At 41.8% G+C, this 20,786-nt stretch overlaps 1 protein-coding gene across 9 annotated transcripts in view; it reads right to left on the reverse strand.

Annotated features, from left to right (window-relative positions):
- Positions 1 to 20,786, reverse strand: part of BLTP1 (bridge-like lipid transfer protein family member 1) — a 143,718-nt gene that overhangs the window by 96,013 nt on the left and 26,919 nt on the right. For all 9 annotated transcript variants that reach the window (XM_066233732.1, XM_066233805.1, XM_066233743.1 and 6 more), the window contains exons 12-21: positions 19,054 to 19,210; positions 18,582 to 18,660; positions 16,510 to 16,601; positions 14,715 to 14,832; positions 11,336 to 11,491; positions 10,980 to 11,077; positions 9,420 to 9,598; positions 9,164 to 9,270; positions 7,632 to 7,840; positions 288 to 515 (exon numbers count right to left, since the gene is read on the reverse strand). In XM_066233732.1, coding sequence (XP_066089829.1) covers positions 288 to 515; positions 7,632 to 7,840; positions 9,164 to 9,270; positions 9,420 to 9,598; positions 10,980 to 11,077; positions 11,336 to 11,491; positions 14,715 to 14,832; positions 16,510 to 16,601; positions 18,582 to 18,660; positions 19,054 to 19,210 — 1,423 coding nt within the window. The remainder of the gene's footprint in view (positions 1 to 287; positions 516 to 7,631; positions 7,841 to 9,163; positions 9,271 to 9,419; positions 9,599 to 10,979; positions 11,078 to 11,335; positions 11,492 to 14,714; positions 14,833 to 16,509; positions 16,602 to 18,581; positions 18,661 to 19,053; positions 19,211 to 20,786) is intronic.

Consider the following 20,786-nt stretch of genomic DNA (forward strand, 5'->3'; position numbering starts at 1 on the left):
CAAAGCCCCTCAATTCTGAGTCAAAGTGCTCTGCAGTCACACAGAGCAGCGAGGCAGAAACTCAAGTGAAAGGAGAAAACACAGTACAATTATCAATGATCAGGTCACCACATTCTAAAAAAAATAGCAAGTGAGCTCTATGGAGACAAAAGGAGAAATTCAGAAGTTTCCAAATGTGAATTTCTTTTTTTTTTATAATGGTGTATGTGTGTGCACACACATACAGGGTCCTATGCTGGGTGAAGCACACAGGGTACTCCAGACCGTGTTGATATGTAAATACTTACAACAGGAAGACGCCCGTGAACTCTGTACAAATTCACAAGGACAGTAATGTCCCAAGGACGCAAGGACAGCGGATGGATTGACTTGGCTGAACTTTCTTTTTCCTTCCTGTCACTTTCCATTCCGACAGCAGTCCACCCAGAGCTGGACGACGTTGACAGTGACAGAACAGGACTCGAAACAACCTCTTCAAAGTCCATATACATGTCATCTTCCCCAAAGTAGTTTTCCTATAAACATTAAGAACAAAACTATTATCAAAAGAGGTCTGTAACAATAAATTCTCACTTTAAAGACAAAAATTTGTAAACTAAGTATCTTCTCAACTTACTACTTTTTGTATGTGTGTGACAGAGAGAGAGAGACAGATAGACAGGAAGGGAAAGAGATGAGAAGCAACAATTCTTCGTTGCGGCACCTTAGTTGTTCACTGATTGCTCTCTCATATGTGCCTTGATGGGGGGGTGGTTATAGCAGATCGAGTGACCCCTTGCTCAAGCCAGCGACCTTGGGCTCAAGCTGGTGAGCTATGCTCAAACCAGATGAGCCCTTACTCAAGCCGGCTACCTCGGCATTTCAAACCTGGGTCCTCCATGTCCCAGTCTGACGCTCTATCCACTGTGCCACCACTTGGTCAAACTAATTCTGAATTTAAATTTTGTCTATTTGATCTGTCAGTGATATTCACAATCAAAATCATCCTGTTAACACGGTTAACTATATGTGTTCAATATTAGAAACAATTCTGCATTTTAGTTATTGACATTTATTTTCTGGCCAGGGCACTGGACATCACGTCAATTAACATCTCTTTATTGGGCAGGATGTTGGAGGGCCTCAGGTCATTCAGTTAATTAGTGGCAGGACTACTAAATCCCCAAATCCACAGGTCACAGAGAACAGGTGCTTTCCCTCTCCACTACTTCCTGCCCCTAAACAACAAGGGTCCGACTCGGGACCTGCTTCATATTTTGGTAACTGTCCTTATTGTTCGGGTTAAATCAGCTCCTGTAAAACTCAAATTCCCATCACCCAACTTCTTTCCTGGGCTAAAAACAGAACATTTTAATCTCCCACTGTAAGGCTGTAGTTAATTTGCTTGCTATTCTCTCTCCTAAAAGCTGCCTGGCCTTCACTATGAAATATAGCAAAAAGTTTACCTTTGCAGGAATGTCAGGGAAAACTTGCACTAGGGAGGGACCTGACCATCAGGGGAGTTTAAATCACAATAGTTGTTTGTGAAAGCCTAGTGACAGACTCAGGCCCCCAGCTGTTCCTGGGAGACTGACCTCTTGGTGTCTGCAGAATTTATCAAGGACACCAAGTCTGTGCTACATCAAAGAAGTTGCGTCTCTGCAGCAGAATTCCCCTTGTTAGATCAGTAACCAAGGCCACAGAAACCCCCGATATGCTAATCTGAGCTGACCTAGGTGCACGCACCCCTGCCAGCAAACCCTGCAACAACCCCTGTAGCTACCACTCCCACCTGCAGCTCAGCTTGGGGCTGACACTTTGCTGGTCTCGGCCTGCCTGCATGCTTGGATTCAGGCATTTTTAAAATAAACTTTCCTTTTGGAACACACCAGCCTGTGTTTTTGGTTCATCCCGCGGTTTCTGCCTTGCATTTATTAGACAGCTCTGAAGCACGAACACATACAAGCGCAAATATATAAGGTAAATAAACATTGGTTTTTATCCTATATCCCAGTATTAAATCTCTAAAACCAAAAATAAGTCTAATTGATTTCAATCAACATAAAAACCTAGAGGTAGTTAGAGTGGTGGTTCTCCTTTAGATCATGTGTTCAGAATCCACTGGGTCCTGGGTTCGGGAGGTCTGCGATGCACACAGAGTCCAGAGACAGGAGCAAAGTGGGACAGCTGCTGTGGTGATTTTATCTACAAAAGGCCTTGAGGCCTGCTCATCTCCACCCCACATCCCTGCCACACACCTGGATCTGAGTGTAACAAGGTACGCTGCTTGCGTTTATCAGCTTTCAACAGACCAAGAATTAAGCATGGATCATTTGAAATACAGTATACATCAGTGGCTCCCAACCTTTTTTGGGCTACGGACCAGTTTAAGGTTAGAAAATATTTTCACGAACCGGCCTTTAGGGTGGGATGGATAAACGCACAAAATAAAATTATGCGACTGGCGTAAAAATTGTGGTATTATTTTAAATATAATTGTCAAACTTATGAGACAAGCGTCAAGAGTGAGTCTTAGACGGATGTAACAGAGGGAATTTGGTCATTTTTAAAAAATAAAACATCGTTCAGACATAAATATAAATAAAACAGAAATAATTAAGTTATTTATTCTTTCTCTGGGGACCAGTACCAGTCCGCGGCCCGGGGGTTGGGGACCACTGGTATACATATTTCAACTATTTTTTTTTTAATCTTAGTTTACAAATCTCTTATTTTAGAAAGATCTCGCCCTGGCTTGTTGGCTCAGCGGTAGAGCATCGGCCTGGCGTGTGGGGGACCCGGGTTCGATTACCGGCCAGGGCACATAGGAGAAGCGCCCATTTGCTTCTCCACGCCCCCCCCTTCCTCTCTGTCTCTCTCTCTTCCCCTCCCGCAGCCAAGGCTCCATTCGAGCAAAGATGGCCCGCGTGCTGGGGATGGCTCCTTGGCCTCTGCCCCAGGCACTAAAGTGGCTCTGGTTGCGGCAGAGCGATGCCCCGGAGGGGCAGAGCATCGCCCCCTGGTGGGCAGAGCATCGCCCCTGGTGGGCGTGCCGGCTGGATCCTGGTCGGGCACATGCGGGAGTCTGTCTGACTTGTCTCTCCCCATTTCCAGCTTCAGAAAAATACAAAAAAAAAAAGATCCCCTTGTAGTCTCCTAGTCACTCAAAAGTTTTTAATATTTAAAAAAAAAATGAGATTCCTATAGATTATTACAATTTAAAAAATCCTCTTGGGCCTAATGTTTAATTTGCTACTAAACTAATTTGCACTTAATTATCTGAAACAAAAGCAATTTATATGAAATTCTATGGGGAACACTGAATCCTCAAAGTAGTAGCGGACATCTGCTAATTTTTATTAAATGTGTCATTGGCTATTTTTAAAGAGTTATAAAATGTTAGTATTTTATGAGTTAACACATTTGTACCTTCTAAATATCAACAAAATGAAATTTTAAAATATTCAGTACTAATTTCTTTAAAAAGCTAGCCTAATGTTAAATGTTGGATGCCTGATTTAAGTATTTTTTATTTGTTAGTTTGTTTTTAGCAAGAGAGAGAGAAACAGAAAGGGAGATGAGAAGCATCAATTCATAGTTGTGTCACTTTAGTTGTTCAGTGATTGCTTCTCTACGTGCCTTGACCAGGGGGCTCAAACCAAGCCAGTGACCCCTTTTTCAAGCCAGCAACCTTTGGGCTCAAACCAGGTACCATGGGGTCATGTCTATGATCCCACGCTCAAGCTGATGACCCTGTGTTCAAGCTAGTGAGCCTGAACTCAAGGCAGATGAGCCCGTGCTCAAGCCAGCAACCTCGGGGTTTTGAACCTGGGACCTTAAGAGTCCCAGGTCAATGCTCTATCCATAGTGCCACCACCAGTCAGACTTAAGTTTTTTTATACATAAACTCCATCTGTAAGAATCAATTTCTTAAAGATTCACTAAAAAATAAAATTACCAAAGGGTTGAACAAAGTATAAAGCAAGCAAAATGTGTTATGGCAAACTTTTATGGTGGTTTAAGATTAATGTACAAATACAGATAAAATTCCATTTCCATTTTATGGTGTAACGTGTCAAATTAAACTATCTTTTTTTTTTTTTTTTTTAAAGAAAGGCAGACTGCCACATGCAGCGCCTCACTTGGATGTGTCTGGAGTCTTGGAAGCTTGACTACCCTACGTTCTCCTACAAATGGAGCTTGAGACTTGTTTGGAGGTTCTAGCAGGGGAGCGCAGCTACTCATATACCCTTGACCGAAGAACGGTCCTCTCCTCTAGCGGGGAAGGTCGTCCTCTTCGACCGAGCGCGCAGCTTCGAGAGGGACGCACGTGGAGCGGTGAGGGAGGAAGGGGACACCCGCCTAGCCAGCCAGATCAGCCGAATCAACCCTGGCGATCAATGGGGTGACAGATGTCGCAGCCAGATCGCCCTCACATCCAAATTAAACTATCTTTAAATTAACTCTGCCCAAAAATAAAATTAAATTAAAAAAAATAAATTCCAAACATTGCTGTGAGGTAAAGGTGGAGGAGGAGGAAAAGGAGGAAAAAAGAAAACAAAGAAACTTAAGGAGTTCCAGATATTCCTAATCAAAAAAGCATACAGCTATGTGCTAGAACAGCAGTGAACAAACAGCAGCTCTTTGGGTCCTTGAGTGTGGCTCTTCCACAAAATACCACGTGCGGGGGCTACCTCAATAAGGAATGTACCTACCTATATAGTTTAAGTTTAAAACATCTGGCTCTCAAAAGAAACTTCAATCATTGTACTATTGATATTTGGTTCTGCTGACTAATGAGTTTGCCAACCACTGTGCTAGAACATTTTTTTTTTTGCCTATAATGCTTTATTTAGATAGATATTTGAAACATTTCAAAACTTAAAAATTTAAAATTTGTCTTAGTAGATACTTCATACAAGTTCTGAACTAATTGAAGAATGCAAATACTAATACAATCTTTAGTGCAACATATATTTTTTTAAAGATTTTATTTATTCATTTTAGAGAGAGGAGAGAGAGAGAGACAGAGAGAGAAGGGAAGGAGGAGCAGAAAGCATCAACTCCCATATGTGCCTTGACAAGGGAAGCCCAGGATCTCGAACCAGCGACCTCAGTGTTCCAGGTCGACGCTTTTACCTGCTGCGCCACCGCAGGTCAGGCATTGCAACATATTTTTGACAAACTAAAACATATAAAATCTTTAATGCACAGGAAAGTCTGCCTCAAAACATAGACTATCGGCAAAGATTACACTGATGGAGTAGTATTTATAACAAAGTCTTAAATAAAGGCAAATGATTCTTTCTCTATATTCTTGTTATAGTTCTCATATTTTTAATGAATATATATTGCTATGAAATCTTTAAAAACTTGAGGTCTGATGTATATACTATAATGCAAAATGCAGAATTAATCCAGAATACTATCTCTCTAGCAGTATTTGATACCATTATAACAACCCTAACCTGCTAACTGAATCATATGTACATTTATATTAAAATATACAGCTGCCCTTGAACAACACAAGGGGGGGTAGGGGTACCAATCCACACAGTTAAAAACCTGTGTAGAAGCCTGACCTGTGGTGGCGCAGTGGATAGAGCGTCGACCTGGAAATGCTGAGGTCGCCGGTTCGAAACCCTGGGCTTGCCTGGTCAAGGCACGTATGGGAGTTGATGCTTCCAGCTCCTCCCCCTTCTCTCTCTCTCTGTTTCTCTCTACCTCTCTCTCTCCTCTCTAAAAATGAATAAATAAAATTAAAAAAAAAAAAAAACCTGTGTAGAATTTTTCATTCCCTAAAAATGTAACTATAGCCATTCTTCAGTATCCACAGAAGACTGGCTCCAGAAGATCCCCAAAACCCCAAAAGGACCATAATCGCTAGATGCTCGGTCCCTTATGTGTATAAAAGGACAGAGACCAATGCATGCCATGAGCCCTCCACAACCACGAATTTCCAACTGCAAATCAAAAACAGTTTGATCTGTAGCTGACTGAATCCACAGATGCCAGAACCAGGGATATGCAGAGCCAACTGTATATTTATTTAGAAAGATCCGTGTGTAAGTGGACCCACACAATTCAAACCCATGTTGTTCAAGGGTGAACTATAATTCAGCCTCTTCCGGGAAACTGTAACTTGAAAATTACATATAGTTATTCACATGCAATCTGTAGAAAATAAGATACTAAAGGAAATACTTGAAAAATATTTTAGATCAAAGAAAAAAAGGTGTATGTGTGTTTCTTCCATTTGAATCTGAAAATTACTCCTTTAGGAATCTCTTCTAAACTCAAGCAGAAACTATATGTTTCCACAAATACTAAACTCATTTTCCTTGCATCTTTTATCTAAAATTATATCGTCTAATGCTTTATGTAGTAGGTTTTAGTAAATAGAATACCATAACTCAAATACTGAGATTTTAGGTTCCTTCAAAACCTGTTCAGCAAGCACTTCCTCCAGTTGCGGCTAGACTGTGCTTCCCTGACCAGCCCAATCACACTGGGCCCTTCCCAGAACTAACCACTCGGATTCCATCAGCTCAGCATTCACCGTCAGGCCGCTGCGGCCGTGACACCACAGGAGGAAGCGGGTGAGGAAGCAGATAAAACCAGACTTGCACACAGAACCCTGCTGCTCACGACCCCCGAGGAGGGGACAGTCAGTCTCTGATTGCGAGATACACTCAACAACCAACAGTACAGTGAAAATCTAAAGCAAAGTGCATTTGCAAAATCCTGGAAAAATGCAAAATTTCATGAAGTTGCTGAAAGTTTCATTGGTTAACAGCTCAAGTCACAGGGAGAGCTCCCTGAAGTAAGTGAGGACCCGGAAGGCTTAGATCAGTTACCCACAAGGAAGAGTAACTCAGTAAGAATTACTGATGACTTGCGGGGGACTTTATAAAATTATGAATTGAATAACAAAAGAATAAGAGTGACATCTAGACATCTGGAAGTCCTCAAACATTGTTCTTAAAACAGCCTTTCTTCACAATCATGCTACAGACATTGATCTTGTACTGTGTAATCAAACTGCTTCAGTAAAAAAATTACACCCAAATGAATCAAAACTTGATTTAGTCCTTGCCCAACAAAAAGTGCTTATTTCCCCAGAACCTAAATTTGTGATACTCTGAAATGAATTTATTTTCATATATTTGCTTCAATTTTTAAGATGGAGCTCCAAACAAATCTCTGCTTATTCTTTACCATTGAAATGAAGTTGTCTGCTTCTAATGGAGTTGCTTGAAGTAGACTTTTCCTGGTACCACTTACCCACAAACCAAAGGTTCTCTTGTATTTGCTGCATTGATCACAATATGCTAATATACACACACGTCTGTCCTGCTTAACCTGCTGGCTTTTCTCCTTGAGAGCACATGCTAAATCATCTCTGTCTCTAGCGTCTAGCACAACTCCTAGAACATGCTAAGTGCTCAAAACATGATATACTGAGTACACAATTTTAATAAACAATTTTGTGATTGAGTCTAGTACTATATACTCCATATATAATACTTAATATAACATATTCTCAACACTTTATATGATCCAGCTGGCTATTGCAAATGGTCTCAATTTCAATTAGATATTAACTGCTTTCCGTATGTTTAAAAATATGCAAGCTCTTTCACAGATCATACCTTTATACACAAAAAGGCATTTAACAGAGGCCCATAGAGGGTAATCTGAGAATCAGGAGAAAGTTCCATCTCTACATGCAGCTTATCCGGGGGAAGTTCTGAGGGATCAACAGGTGGGCGGGAAGAAGTGGTGGGGGAAGAAACGACTCTGTCTGTCGTCTTCTGGGATGGCCTCAACACAGACAGCATGGTTTCTTCCATTTCTGACACTGGAATAGAATAGAAACAAAGATTCTACTGAAAGAAGGAAAGGGCTCTTAGAAGTTCTTCAAGGAACTAATCACAAAGAAATTTTATTTGGCAAATATGAAAGCAACTAACCAGCTCTGGCCAGTTGGCTCAGTGATAGAGCGTCGGCCCAGCGTGTGGAAGTCCCGGGTTTGATTCCCGGCCAGGGCACACAGGAGAAGCGCCCATCTGCTTCTTCACCCCTTTCCCTCCCCTTCTCTCTCTCTCCCTCTTTCTTTATCTCTCTCTTCTCCTCTTGCAGCCATGCCTTCAATGGTTCAAGTAAGTTGTCCCCAGGTACTGAGGATGGCTCCATGGCCTCGCTTCTGGTACTAAAATAGCTCAGTTGCTGAGCAATGTAGCAATGGCTCCCAGATGGGCAGGGCATCACCTGGTAGATCTCAGTCAGGGCACATGTAGGAGTCTGTTTCTCTGCCTCCCCGCCTCTCAATAAAAAAATAAAAAAAATAAAAAAAAGAAAGAAAGCAACTAACTCTGAAATAATACCTATTGTATGTAATGAAAATATACCCGAAAGACTAATAATTAAGAATATACAACAGAATAAATTTCATAGAAACGTGTAGAAATACATAAATTAGACTGCACAGAATCAATGAAAAATTTGCAATATAAATCTGGGTCACAATTAGGCTTTAACTATACTTGGGCATCAATGTACAGCTGTTTTCTATAAACTACTATTCAAATGCAGGATGGTTTTATCAAGCTCCATACATAACAACAGTTTTGAAACTATTGTTTAAAACTTAAATCACTGGAAAAATACAAAGATACAAAGAAAATATCATGACTCTAATTCAATTTTAGACCCCAGTTATAGGCATATAAACTTCAGGGTAACACTGATAGTTATCAAATGCATTAAAGAAACTAACATTTCACAGAATGAAGTACTGTAAATATATAGATGGACATACATCTTGTTTGATGTTCCAGCTCTGCTGCTTCTAGACTGGCAGACCTGGAGAAAACTATGTAATTACTTCCTCTGAGCATATTAACTCAACTCATACAACAATAATAGGAATGACAGTCTCTATTTCACAGATATCGTAAGGATTAAATGAGATAACATAAGCCAGAAAACAGCTTGGCCTAGTATTTGATATTAAGTAAATGCTCAATAAAAGTTAGCTATTATCATACTAAAATCTTTAAAAGATTTTAAATGTATACAAGTACATCAAAAGAATAGATGCATTTTCTTCTTTCTTGTATTTTGATGATTGTCAATCATAGCACCAGATGTTTCAAAGTACAAATTGTATAAAAGCACTCACATGACTGTTTCAGCTGTTCGTCTGCTCTCTGTGGGTAGATGGGGTGCCATGTGTAATTGATCGTAAGCACAACACTTGGGACAGTCCAGCACTCAACCCAACCAGCTCTGTAAGAGTACAAATAAAGTTTCTAGTCATTGTACACAAACAACAGGTACAAATAATCAAATTTATTCTTCTTCTTTGAAAGACACTGAAGAATAGTTTCTCCACATATAGACACAAGATACTCAAATCACTCCTGTTGTGTACTCACTTCTCCTGAGTAAGGTTCCGCCATTTTGGTTTAACCGTTTTCTGACTGCTCTGACACTCAGCAGGAAGACCAGAGTCATGAGTCATCTTATTTGGGTGGCAATTCTTTACTAGCATAAATAATGAATATTTACTAGGGTGGCAATCTGGTAGAAACAGATGAAGATCAACATCTTCTCCCTAAAAAATAATTTATAATAACCCACAGTATCAAAATAGGTACATAAAACATGTTAGGCTACTACTTACAGCCAAACCTCTCTATAATAATCTTGAGAATAAATTCAAAAGAAAGGAACCATAAATTTTGAAAGGCAGATTTAACATTGAGCAGTCACATAAATAACTGGAATAAGATTTTAAAACATTGACTAAAACTAAATTCTGATTAGAATGTCAAGAAAAAAGGTCAGGGAAATAAATAGCACTGTTTCCACAAAACAATGAAAAGATGACACTCTGTGGGTATAAGTGAATATTGCATGTGACTCAGTAAAAATAAAAGTAAAAAACTGTCTCACTGATACAAGCTCAAAGGGAACATGTTCTGTAGTTTTATTAATTTTTAAAACATGATTGTTTCTTTTGATTTTAATAAGTCTCAGATTCCTCAACTGGCTTTTAGGAATTCTGAATTGGTGTGTATGAAAGCACCCTCGTTCAGCTTTGCTCTTGTCCGCTGTCCCGTCTTTTTCATCCTGATGCCTGGCTCCCGACAGGCAGCGCAGTAGAGAGCGTGCACAAGAGAGCAGAGCCCTAAGCTCTGCCGCCTGGGTTCAAACTCCACCTGGCCACTCGATAGCTACACTGGCCACTGGATAGCTACAGGACAAGTGACTCCACTCAGTCCTCCGTTTCCTACTCCATAAAGGTGGACAATACCAATGCCTGCCTCTAGGGGGCTGCTCTGAGAATTTCATGAGTGACTACACAGAAGCATGGAAAAGTGTCCGGCATATAAAAAATGATCAACAGCTGTGAGCTGTTCTTATTGTCGTTGCTCTTTTTTACCACTGTAACCTTCATCAATACAACAACTACTACTGATTGCCCATACCACCGTAACCTTCATCAATACAACAACTACTACTGATTGCCATGCCCACCCATTCAGGTGTTCCACAAAAGTCTGAATGCATAAGAGCTGGCTTTCAGAGAAAAGGGAGGAAGGGATCTGTAGTGATTGCCTGAATTCATGGTTTCAATGAGGAATGACATAATGGGCAGTACACAGTCTAGTCCACAGACACAGTAAACATTAGAGCAAGCAGGGGTGCTTAGAAGGACATAGATCAATCACAGAGGGTAGAAAGGAACTCAGGGAGCTATTTCTTTATTGCTTAACTTCCCAGGAGCAGGGGAACAGCTGAACACTGCAGTTAACTGCAACAAAGAAACCAGGGCAAGTCTGTGGCATGGAAGTTAGTGGGCAGTGGAGCAAAGCTACCCTGCTTCAGGGCGGCCAGAGGGCTGTATTTGGAGGTGGGGGTAAAGACAGGTTTGGGGAAACCCAACGTACTAACAGGCCTCGTGAACAGACAATGCATCCAACGGCACGTACCCTCAGGGAGAACCTAGTGCTACATGTGACTGGAACGAAGTCCGTGAACGGCAAGGAGAAGTCGATATTCAGCGTTTCCCCACAGGCTGCCAGATACACTACAGAAAAAGGAAAAAATGGTAATTTACTCTCTACTCCAACAGAGTTTTACATAAAATTGCCTTAAATACACATGTAAACAAAATTATAGACCATATGATTAGTCCACCACAAACTCCATAATACTTCTGAGAATCTTACAAAATTAGGGAAAAAAGAGCAATTCCAGCACCTATTACAACTATAAAATCAATGCCAATTTGTTGGTATTTGTCTTACGAACAGAACACTTACCCTGATTTTTAACAAGTTCTTACCATTTTCCTGCTGTTTTGTGGAGCAGTCGATCCAGTTGTGCTGATTAGCAGCCCAGATCATTTCAAACTGATGAAACATGATTTTAAAATTCCATGTATACGGAACGAATGAAAAAATGTCTGGAGCACTATCACTAGACCAGTCTTGAATTAAATCTAAAATCATCGGATAGGAGACAAATGAAAATTAACTGAAATTCAGAAAACAAAATGGAAAGATTCTAACATCAGTCAAAAAGAATTTTTCATTTATAACTTACCTTTTATACTAAAATATTAAAAGGTGATTAAGATATAGTTAAATGATTTAATAGCAGCCAGATGTTCACTGACTAATCACAGTTCCAAATAAGAAAAAATGTATGTACTTCATAAATTATTTTTTAAAGAAACCTTAGAAAATTAAAGAGAAAACAGCACCTGATATTTCGTCCAAAACACACATCTCTGAGGATACATTTCTTTTTAGTTTTTTTCTGTGTAGATTTTTACACCATCCTCTATATTCCTACCAGAAATTATGCTTGACTATATATTTCATTGGACCCTCTCCTGTATATTTCTTTCTACCTCTCTCTCTCTCCTATCTTTTTTGAGGGTTGGAGGAGGGTACAGCTTAATTACTGGCAATAAGACAATGGCATCTCATTTAATTTTCTTAATTACAATAGGGTTGACCATTTATTCATGTTGTTTTATTCATTAAACAAATACCCAAATACCCAGAGTGCCTATTGTGTGTCAAACTCTGTTCTAGATGTGAGTGAACAAAACACAGATGTGGCCTTCTAAGAATTTACAATCATATTTGCCGACTGCTGATTTGTATGGTTCCATTGTAACTCTCTCCCCCACCCCCGAAACTGAGAAGCAGGGAGACAGAGAGACAGAGAGACAGACTCCCGCATGCGCCTGACTAAGGTCCACCCAGCATGCCCACCAGGGGGCAGTGCTCGGCCCCTCTGGGTGTTGCTCCGCTGCAACCAGAGCCATTCTAGCACTTGAGGCAGAGGCCATGGAGCCGTCCTCAGTGCCTGGGGCAACTTTGCTCCAATGGAGCCTTGGCTGCAGCAGGGAAAGAGAGAGACAGAGAGGAAGGAGAGAGGGAAGATGGGCACTTCTCCTGTGCGCCCTGACCGAAAATTGAACCTGGGACTTCCACATGCCGAGCCGACACTCTACCACTGAGCCAGCTGGCCAGGGCCCCATTGAAGCTTTTTAAAACTATGTTCCTATACTTGTGTGCTATCCTTTGGTTATCTTAATTTTTTTTCTACCTCATCATGTAAAAGGTCTTTTCAGAGAACATCAGCCCTGGGCCATCACAATGGTGTCCTTGCCTTGTCCTTCTGGTATTCCCACCATTTACACCCACTGCCCAATCCCGGCAGTGAGGTCTCTCCATGGCCAGGCCCCTGTGTGAGGCACTCAGCAAGGTCATCTCTACACTCACAGGCCCTGGCACAGTGCTGTATGTACAGAATCAGAAGTGTGCATTGAGAGAGAGGAACTGGTGGAAGTAGGACGGTCAGAGCATGGGCGTTGGCACCAGACAGTCCTGGTATACACTCCGGCTTTCTCACTTTATTAGCTATCGAATCTTGAACAAATGTCTTAAATGCTATCGGTTTTTTCTTTTACAAAATGGGGCCAACTTCACAGACTTAGTGTGACTGGGATGGCACGTGTGATGCTTTAGCACAGTGACCTCCACAGGGAAGGCACTCCACAATGGGTTTCTTGTTATGAAAAATATTCTAATGAAAATAATAGTTAAAAATAAATATTTAAAGTCATTTTCTTTAAATGTCAATGGAAATTTATACTGAAAAATATTAAATTCAATAATGAAATCAGAAGTCAAATTCATCTTATATAATATCATATGAACCCATTTAAAATTTAGCTTCAATGTATAGAAGCTTGTGCAAGATATTTTACTAAGGGGAATTTCTAATAATACTTTAATATCAAGTTATAATTACTTAAATTAAAATTAATAAGATGCAGAGTTTTATTACGTCAACAATATGAGGCAGATGGCTATTAACCTGATCCATGAATGAGAAAGAAGTCCACTCATTAATTTTACTTTAAATATATTTTTACTCATTTAACAAGCAATCACAGTGGTTCATCAGGCCTTAGAATATCTATACATAATTCTCCACGCCATCTAACCTAACTGACCGTACTCCAGCCCTACTTTCTAACTGTATTCTTTAGCACAATGGCTAGCACTTGAGAAATGCCCAAAAGCCATCTCTGGAACTACCCAGCTCCACGATACAAATTCATCATTCACCAAGCCAATCTTCTCACTTTTCTCTCTCATAAAGATTTCTGAATGGGCACTTTTACTCAAACTATTCATCCTATCTAAAATAAATACCCTTTTTGGTATCCTCTCTGCTGAAGGAAAACTCTTAACCATCTTTAACAACATCATCATCATACTTTAGAGAGAGCAGAGGGTCTATAGTCAAATAATTGTTCTTAAATATCTTTTCCAATGACGAGAGATGGAGGGAGGGATGGAAGGAGGGAGGGACAAGAGGACAGGGGGAGAATAGGGCAATGGGGGGATAGGGTGATGAGGGATAGGGCGATGGGGGGTCAGGCGGATAGGACTGGGGGGAGGAGGAGGGGGGATTGGAGGGATGGGGGGATGGAGAGATGGGGGGATGGAGAGATGGGGGGATGGAGAGACGGGAGATGGAGGGATAACTGCAGCAATCAGTCAAGCAACATTAGGTGCTCTGGGAGAGTCACTGACCCTACCAACTCAGACCAACTCTAAACTTGTCACAGGACTTCTCAATAAATGCTACTTGTTTTTATACAGTAATATTTATGTTACTAGAAACAAAGACCACATGTTCCCATACTCATAAAATATGTGTAGCTATCATAATATGCTGCAAGAAATGAAGGAATGTTTCTGACTAATGACAACATCAACTAAACTATCCAGGCCAGTGGAAAGAAGGTAAGAGCTCCCAACATAAACATATCTGACTATCTGAATAGACTGTTTGTGGATTATAATAATTAAAACAAAATTATAAAGAGAAAAACACAGATTCTCCTTCTCCACCACACTCCCCTCTAGACCAAATCAAAGCACCAGCTTAAGCTGGGTTCTTTTCTTTCCTCACAGCTCAATTTTCTATTCATAATTTCTATTTTTGGGTAAGAAGAAAGCACAAAATATCCATATTTAAATTTTTCCTTTAATATTCTTAGCCCAAAAGTTGTGAAAATAAGAAAGTCTGAATTGTGTCATCAAATCCCCATGTTGAATCTAAAACCAAACTTGCTAAACGGAAAGCAGTTCAGTGTGACGAATCCACTGCACTTGTGTTTATTAGAACATCACCTGTGAAGAAGTTCTTCTGTGCAAAGATGAAGTGGTAGGTGGCTTTATACACCTCCAGCTCACACTGCCACGCCTGGGGCATGTTCCACACTCGAGGGTAGCTGGCATTGATGTGGAACTGGAAACCAATGTCAAGTCAACATGTTAGAGCTTAAAACGTGTGAACAGCAGTAGAAATAAACTCCCACACACCGGTGAGTAATTGATACTTATTTTCCCACTGAGTGGGACAGAAGGTCCCTTCGAGATTTTAATATTGCTGTGGCTCAAAGCCAGTACCCACGGTTAAGTCCGGTTCCTTGAAACACTAAGCCATGACATGGTCGGAAAACTTGAGGAACGATCAGGTTAACATTTTCAATACTGCATTTGAGCTAAACTCACAGAGTAACAGCCAACACCCTTCACTCTCTGCATGCACGCCCAGTCAGCGAGGGTTTCGGGCTCAGAGGGTGCAGAACGGCGCGAACTTATGCACAGGTCTGGTCCAGGGCCTGATGGGACCCTTCTGACAGCACGGTCGTCACAGGTCTGTATTTCACCTGCAAAGCTGGACACATCTGCAAACGCAGGAGCTGCCTGACCAGGACTAGCATTCTGCACAGCTGTATTTATCAACAATAGTTCACGAATCACTAAAATGCTGACTAGGCCAGATGAATAAATATTTATGGTATTCAATGTGGTCGATTTAGGGTACCTATTTTGGTCAACTGCAAAATGTTCCTCTTAATCTACATATATATTATGTGTAAACAACTTGTTTAAGAAAGCAATTAAAGCCCTGGCCGGTTGGCTCAGCGGTAGAGCATCGGCCTGGTGTGCGGGGGACCCGGGTTCGATTCCTGGCCAGGGCACATAGGAGAAGCGCCCATCTGCTTCTCCACCCCCTCCCCCTCCTTCCTCTCTGTCTCTCTCTTCCCCTCCCGCAGCCAAGGCTCCATTGGAGCGAGGATGGCCCGGGCGCTGGGGATGGCTCCTTGGCCTCTGCCCCAGGCGCTAGAGTGGCTCTGGTCGCGGCAAAGCGACGCCCCAGAGGGGCAGAGCATTGCCCCCTGGTGGGCAGAGCCTCGCCCCTGGTGGGTGTGCCGGGTGGATCCCGGTCGGGCGCATGCGGGAGTCTGTCTGACTGTCTCTCCCCGTTTCCAGCTTCAGAAAAATACAAAAAATACAAAAAAAAAATTAAAAAAAATAAAAAAAGAAAAAAAGAAAAAAAAAGAAAGCAATTAAAGACCCACTGGTATCATATTATAAGAAAGAATCCTCTCTAAATACCAGCCACTCCACAAAGAGGCTTTTATTGTTGTTGTTACTGTTGATGATAACAAAAAATAATCATATCTTCCTGATTACTGAGTTCCAATTTGAAATTTTGGTCATGAGCATTTGTTTGTAATAAGAGCAATCCAGGGTATCAAGATTGTGTTCCTTTTACCTTATGCATCAAGTAAAAAACCTGGAGAAAGAATCCAATGGGGCCAGAAAACATATAGTAAAAAAAAAAAGGTCTTAGTTACCACATTGAAGAGAGTTAGCCCAGCCATATGAAGTTTTAAAACTACTGTTCACATTTGAAAGGCCAAAGCCGCACATCTGACTGCTGCTGTTCAGCCCGCACACTCGGAGCAACGCGGCAGCGACGCCCGCGAGTCCCTGGGACAGGAAACCTACTCATCCACCCGCCAGAGGGCCGAGAGCCCCTGGTGGTGCCTGAACAAGGGACAGACCATCCAGTGGCTTCCTGGTCATCTGTATTTTATGCACCTATGCATATCATCACATACTCCCAACTTACTGCCAACATTTCTGCTTCTAAAAGGGTCCGGTACTGCATGCTGGTGGTGGCATCAACATGTAAGAGTTGTCCTTTAATTGCCGGGGTGTAACCTAATAAGTTGAGAACATGAAAATTAAGAACATATATCTATACTTAATTTATATGAAATTTTAAAATTTAGACTGAAAATAACTCCCACCACCACCCAAAAAAAGAACTCCCTGAAGAATGATGATCAGTCACCATTTCAATACAGTCCAAAGATGGGGAGGGGCCCACTCCCCAACATGCGACCTTTCTCTCTGCACACCTCTGAAGGAGGAAAGCTCTGTCGTGACCCCATGGTCTGGTGCAAAGCGACAAGTCTGTTCTCTAATGACAGTCTGAACTACTGAGAACAGCTCTCGTGTCCTCTCTTCTCACACTGACTCAAGCGGACACATTTTCATCATTTCCAACCAGTCCTCGTGCACTGCCAGTTTCTGCACAGCAGCTCTTCCTTACACAGTGACTGTGATACCAAACCACGCAGTCCCTTCTGAACAAGAGCACCCAAGTTCAGAGGACTCCACTTCCTTCCTGGTGGTCTGTCCGTCTAGGAGCACTAACGCTATAGTCAGATTACTACTTTACCAGGCGTTCGGCTCTGGGCAGTATTTTTCAAACACCTGAATCTCTGAAAAAGCGTTTTACATGTATTTGAGTTCTCTTTAGTTCCTGTCTCAGACCTAAGCCCACTGCCCCTCACACAGTCACCTTACAAGCCCCTCACCTGCACCAGCACCTGGCTGGGCTCTCTGTGGGCCCTTCGCTCACCCAGAGGCACAGCCAGCATGCTTGGCACTGCCTACCACTCCTAACCGGAGGGCTCAAGACCCCAGCCCTCAGGTGACCCGCCCCATGCACCAGGAGCTGTGTGACTTTGCTGTACGGATCCGATACTGCCCCAGCTGCGGGCCCTGCCCTGCCTTTCCCCAGGACGGACTGTAACTGAAGCTGTCCCCACGGGGCTTCTTCCAGCTCACTGCCCTGATCAGCCATCCTAGAGAATTGGCTGCAACTCTTTTCAGGATCACGTCTTTAAAACCAGCTAAAACAAGGTTTCATTCTTCAGTCGAGTGCCCCAGGGCTCCAGGGAAAGACCCCCCTCTGCCAACGCGGTCCCTGCATCAGGTGAGTCTCTGAGCAGGCCAAGCGGCCACTTCTGTTTCATGCAAGCGAAGGAAGCAGTCCTCTCTGTCTGCTCTCTTCCCATATCGTCAGCACAGTAAGTGATAGGAACAAGAACAGAGGGCCAGGAATGCTATAAAAATGACTCTCTCCTGAGCAACAGCAACACTGCTGCTTAGTGACCTAAAAATACGAGTAAGTTGCTGTTTTCTGCATGCTCAAGGAAGTGAATAAATAAAGTAGAATTTCATTTTAATTGCTCTCAATTACAAATGTAATATAGAACAAGGAGAAGGAAAATGAAGACGGCTATGTAATATTTTGGTCAATTTTCAACCCAAAGTATTTAAACATGCTGTTGATTAACTTGCTGAAGAATCCAAATTTCAAATGCATAAGGAATTAGATTATTTTAGCTGAGATGAAACTATAGCTATTATATTTGAAATCTGGAACTTCTCCTTTCTTACAGTTATGCTGGTCACCGTATCAGTTTACCCCTTGACTACAATCTTCTACTCTAACCTCAGACAAAGCCTATCGGTCACTCAGTCAATGACTGCCATGTACCACCAGCCAGGTACTGGGCCCCACATCCAGAATACACAGCAAGAAAAAGACGTGGCACCTGCTCTCACGGAGAAACAGGAAAAACACGCTAAAGCAAGTTATGCTCACTCTGACAAGAGAGATACAGGGTTTAATGAGAACACGGAATGATAAAAGCCGACCTGATTTTAAAAAATGTTCCCCTCCTTAGGGGCACAAACAATTTAATTATGTAATATTTACTCTCGATAATAAAAAGCTGAAAAAGCCCCATGAATTCATTTTAGTTCACAGGGATTAACAAACTATCGCTCATCTGTCATTTCCCTGCTGAGCGCTGGGAGCAGACAGGGTCGTCGGGGCTTGCTTACCGCTCTCCTCCACCGTCATGGGGATGTTAATCTCCAGATAGGAGCCAGCGCCCACATTGACGTGCACAGCGTTGGTCTCCTACCAAAAGGAGAAAGGGATTCACATAAAATGCTCCTTGTCGTTACTCCCCCATCTTTACCTTTCAGTTATGACCACAAACAAAATGTAACCATCAGTGATGTTAAATAGGTATGGAAAGTTCCTAAAATCAAAAGTTCAAATTTATTCCTAAAACACATGAGAACAATTTGGGCTGATATAAAGGAGAACATGAACCAGACTATGGTATAGATGTTTTTATTATTATCAGTTAACTCCCTTCTACTGCCTGGCACCTAACGAAAGTAACAAAATTGTATTTACAACTACTGGGGTGGCAGGAAGCTCACAGGTCTAGTCACCAGAAAAATGCCCTGAAAAATAATATTCAAATTCTAACCATCACTTTCTCTATGTTATTTCCATAATTACCCTATTTTTGGTAAACAGCAAGTCAATTGTGGCATCTGCAATGATGTTCATTCGCAGTTCAAAGGCAAGGATCTGTCTGGGTCTCCCTGGTTGTGCAATTTCAGAAACTTTCAGAACTTGGTAATCAGGTGGGAAGAAGAACTTCCATAAACAATCTCTATATTAGAAGGCAGAAAAATAATAACGTGTTATTCCAACAGCATGACCTCTGATAAGGGACCAAAATCAGTATTTTAACTTTATATTATCACTGCTATCTTATTTAACAAACAGACAAAATAGAAAAAAAATTAAGTCACAAACACCTACTATAATTTCCTCTCGGTAAGACCAAAGACAGTTTTCTACCATGAGAAATGACTTTCTACAGGTATGCCAATAACCCCAGTGGTGGAGCTGAGCTAACTTGAAGCCACATCTATTTACGTAAAAATTTAGATGTGTCCTCATCTGTACTGGTAAAAGTCCTCTCTTTGTTTAAAGTTCTTCCTCCCCTGGTTGACTCTTACTAATGGTTCAAAACTCAACTCACATGTTCCCTCTACCAAAAAGCCTCCCCCAATTCTTTTCTCCTTTAATCTCTAATATGATTTCTGAACCTTTTGCGGGCTTAATTGTACCCCCTAAATATTCTTATGCTGAAGTGCTAACCTCAAAATTTGGCCATATTTAAAGACTGAGTCTTTACAGAGGTAATTCAGTTAGAATGAGGGGGTTTGGGCAGGCCCTAATCTAATATGACCAGTGTTCTTCTAAGAAGAGGAAGTTTGGACAGAGACCCACAAGATACACCAACGGGAAAACAGACCATGGGAAGGCGCAGGGAAAAGACAACGATCTTCAAGCCAAGGTGAGAGGCCTCAGACACACCCTTCTCTCTGGCCTTGGAAGGAACCAGCCTGGCCAACACCTTAATCTAAGAATTCTAACCTCCAGACTGTGAGAAATTTCTGTTGTTTAAGCCATACAGTCTGTGGTATTTTGTTGTGAAAGCCTTAGCAAACCAATTCAGTACCTTTCTAAGTTTTTCAAGAGTTCTTACTTACCTCTATTATAGGATGCAATAAAATTCTTTTTTTCTTCCTCTACTAAAACAAAACTATGTCTTTTCTCTTTGAATCAGCATAGACCCAATAATCGCTGGTATATTTGTTGATTAAACACCAAAGGAAAAACAAACCAATAAATGTGCTGCTCATTCACTATTTTTCTAATCAATTAATTCCTCCTTGGCAGTGAACTTGCGGAAGTCAATTTCTCTACAAACAAGTTATTATTTGGATTAATATGTCTAGGAATATCTTAACCTTCTGTAATAAAAGAGCTTAGAAAAATATTAAGCTAGTTGTTTGTTTTTTTTTTTTGTATTTTTCTGAAGCTGGAAACAGGGAGAAACAGTCAGACAGACTCCCGCATACGCCCGACCGAGATCCACCCGGCACGCCCACCAGGGGCCGATGCTCTGCCCACCAGGGGCCGATGCTCTGCCCACCAGGGGGCGATGCTCTGCCCCTCCAGGGCGTCACTCTGTTGCGACCAGAGCCACTCTAGCGCCTGGGGCAGAGGCCAAGGAGCCATCCCCAGCGCCCGGGCCATCTTTGCTCCAATGGAGCCTCGGCTGCGGGAGGGGAAGAGAGAGACAGAGAGGAAGGAGAGGGGGAGGGGTGGAGAAGCAAATGGGCGCTTCTCCTGTGTGCCCTGGCCCGGAATCGAACCTAGGACTTCTGCACGCC

Source organism: Saccopteryx bilineata, chromosome 1, assembly GCF_036850765.1.
Source record: "Saccopteryx bilineata isolate mSacBil1 chromosome 1, mSacBil1_pri_phased_curated, whole genome shotgun sequence".
In the NCBI taxonomy this organism is placed as follows: domain Eukaryota; kingdom Metazoa; phylum Chordata; class Mammalia; order Chiroptera; family Emballonuridae; genus Saccopteryx; species Saccopteryx bilineata.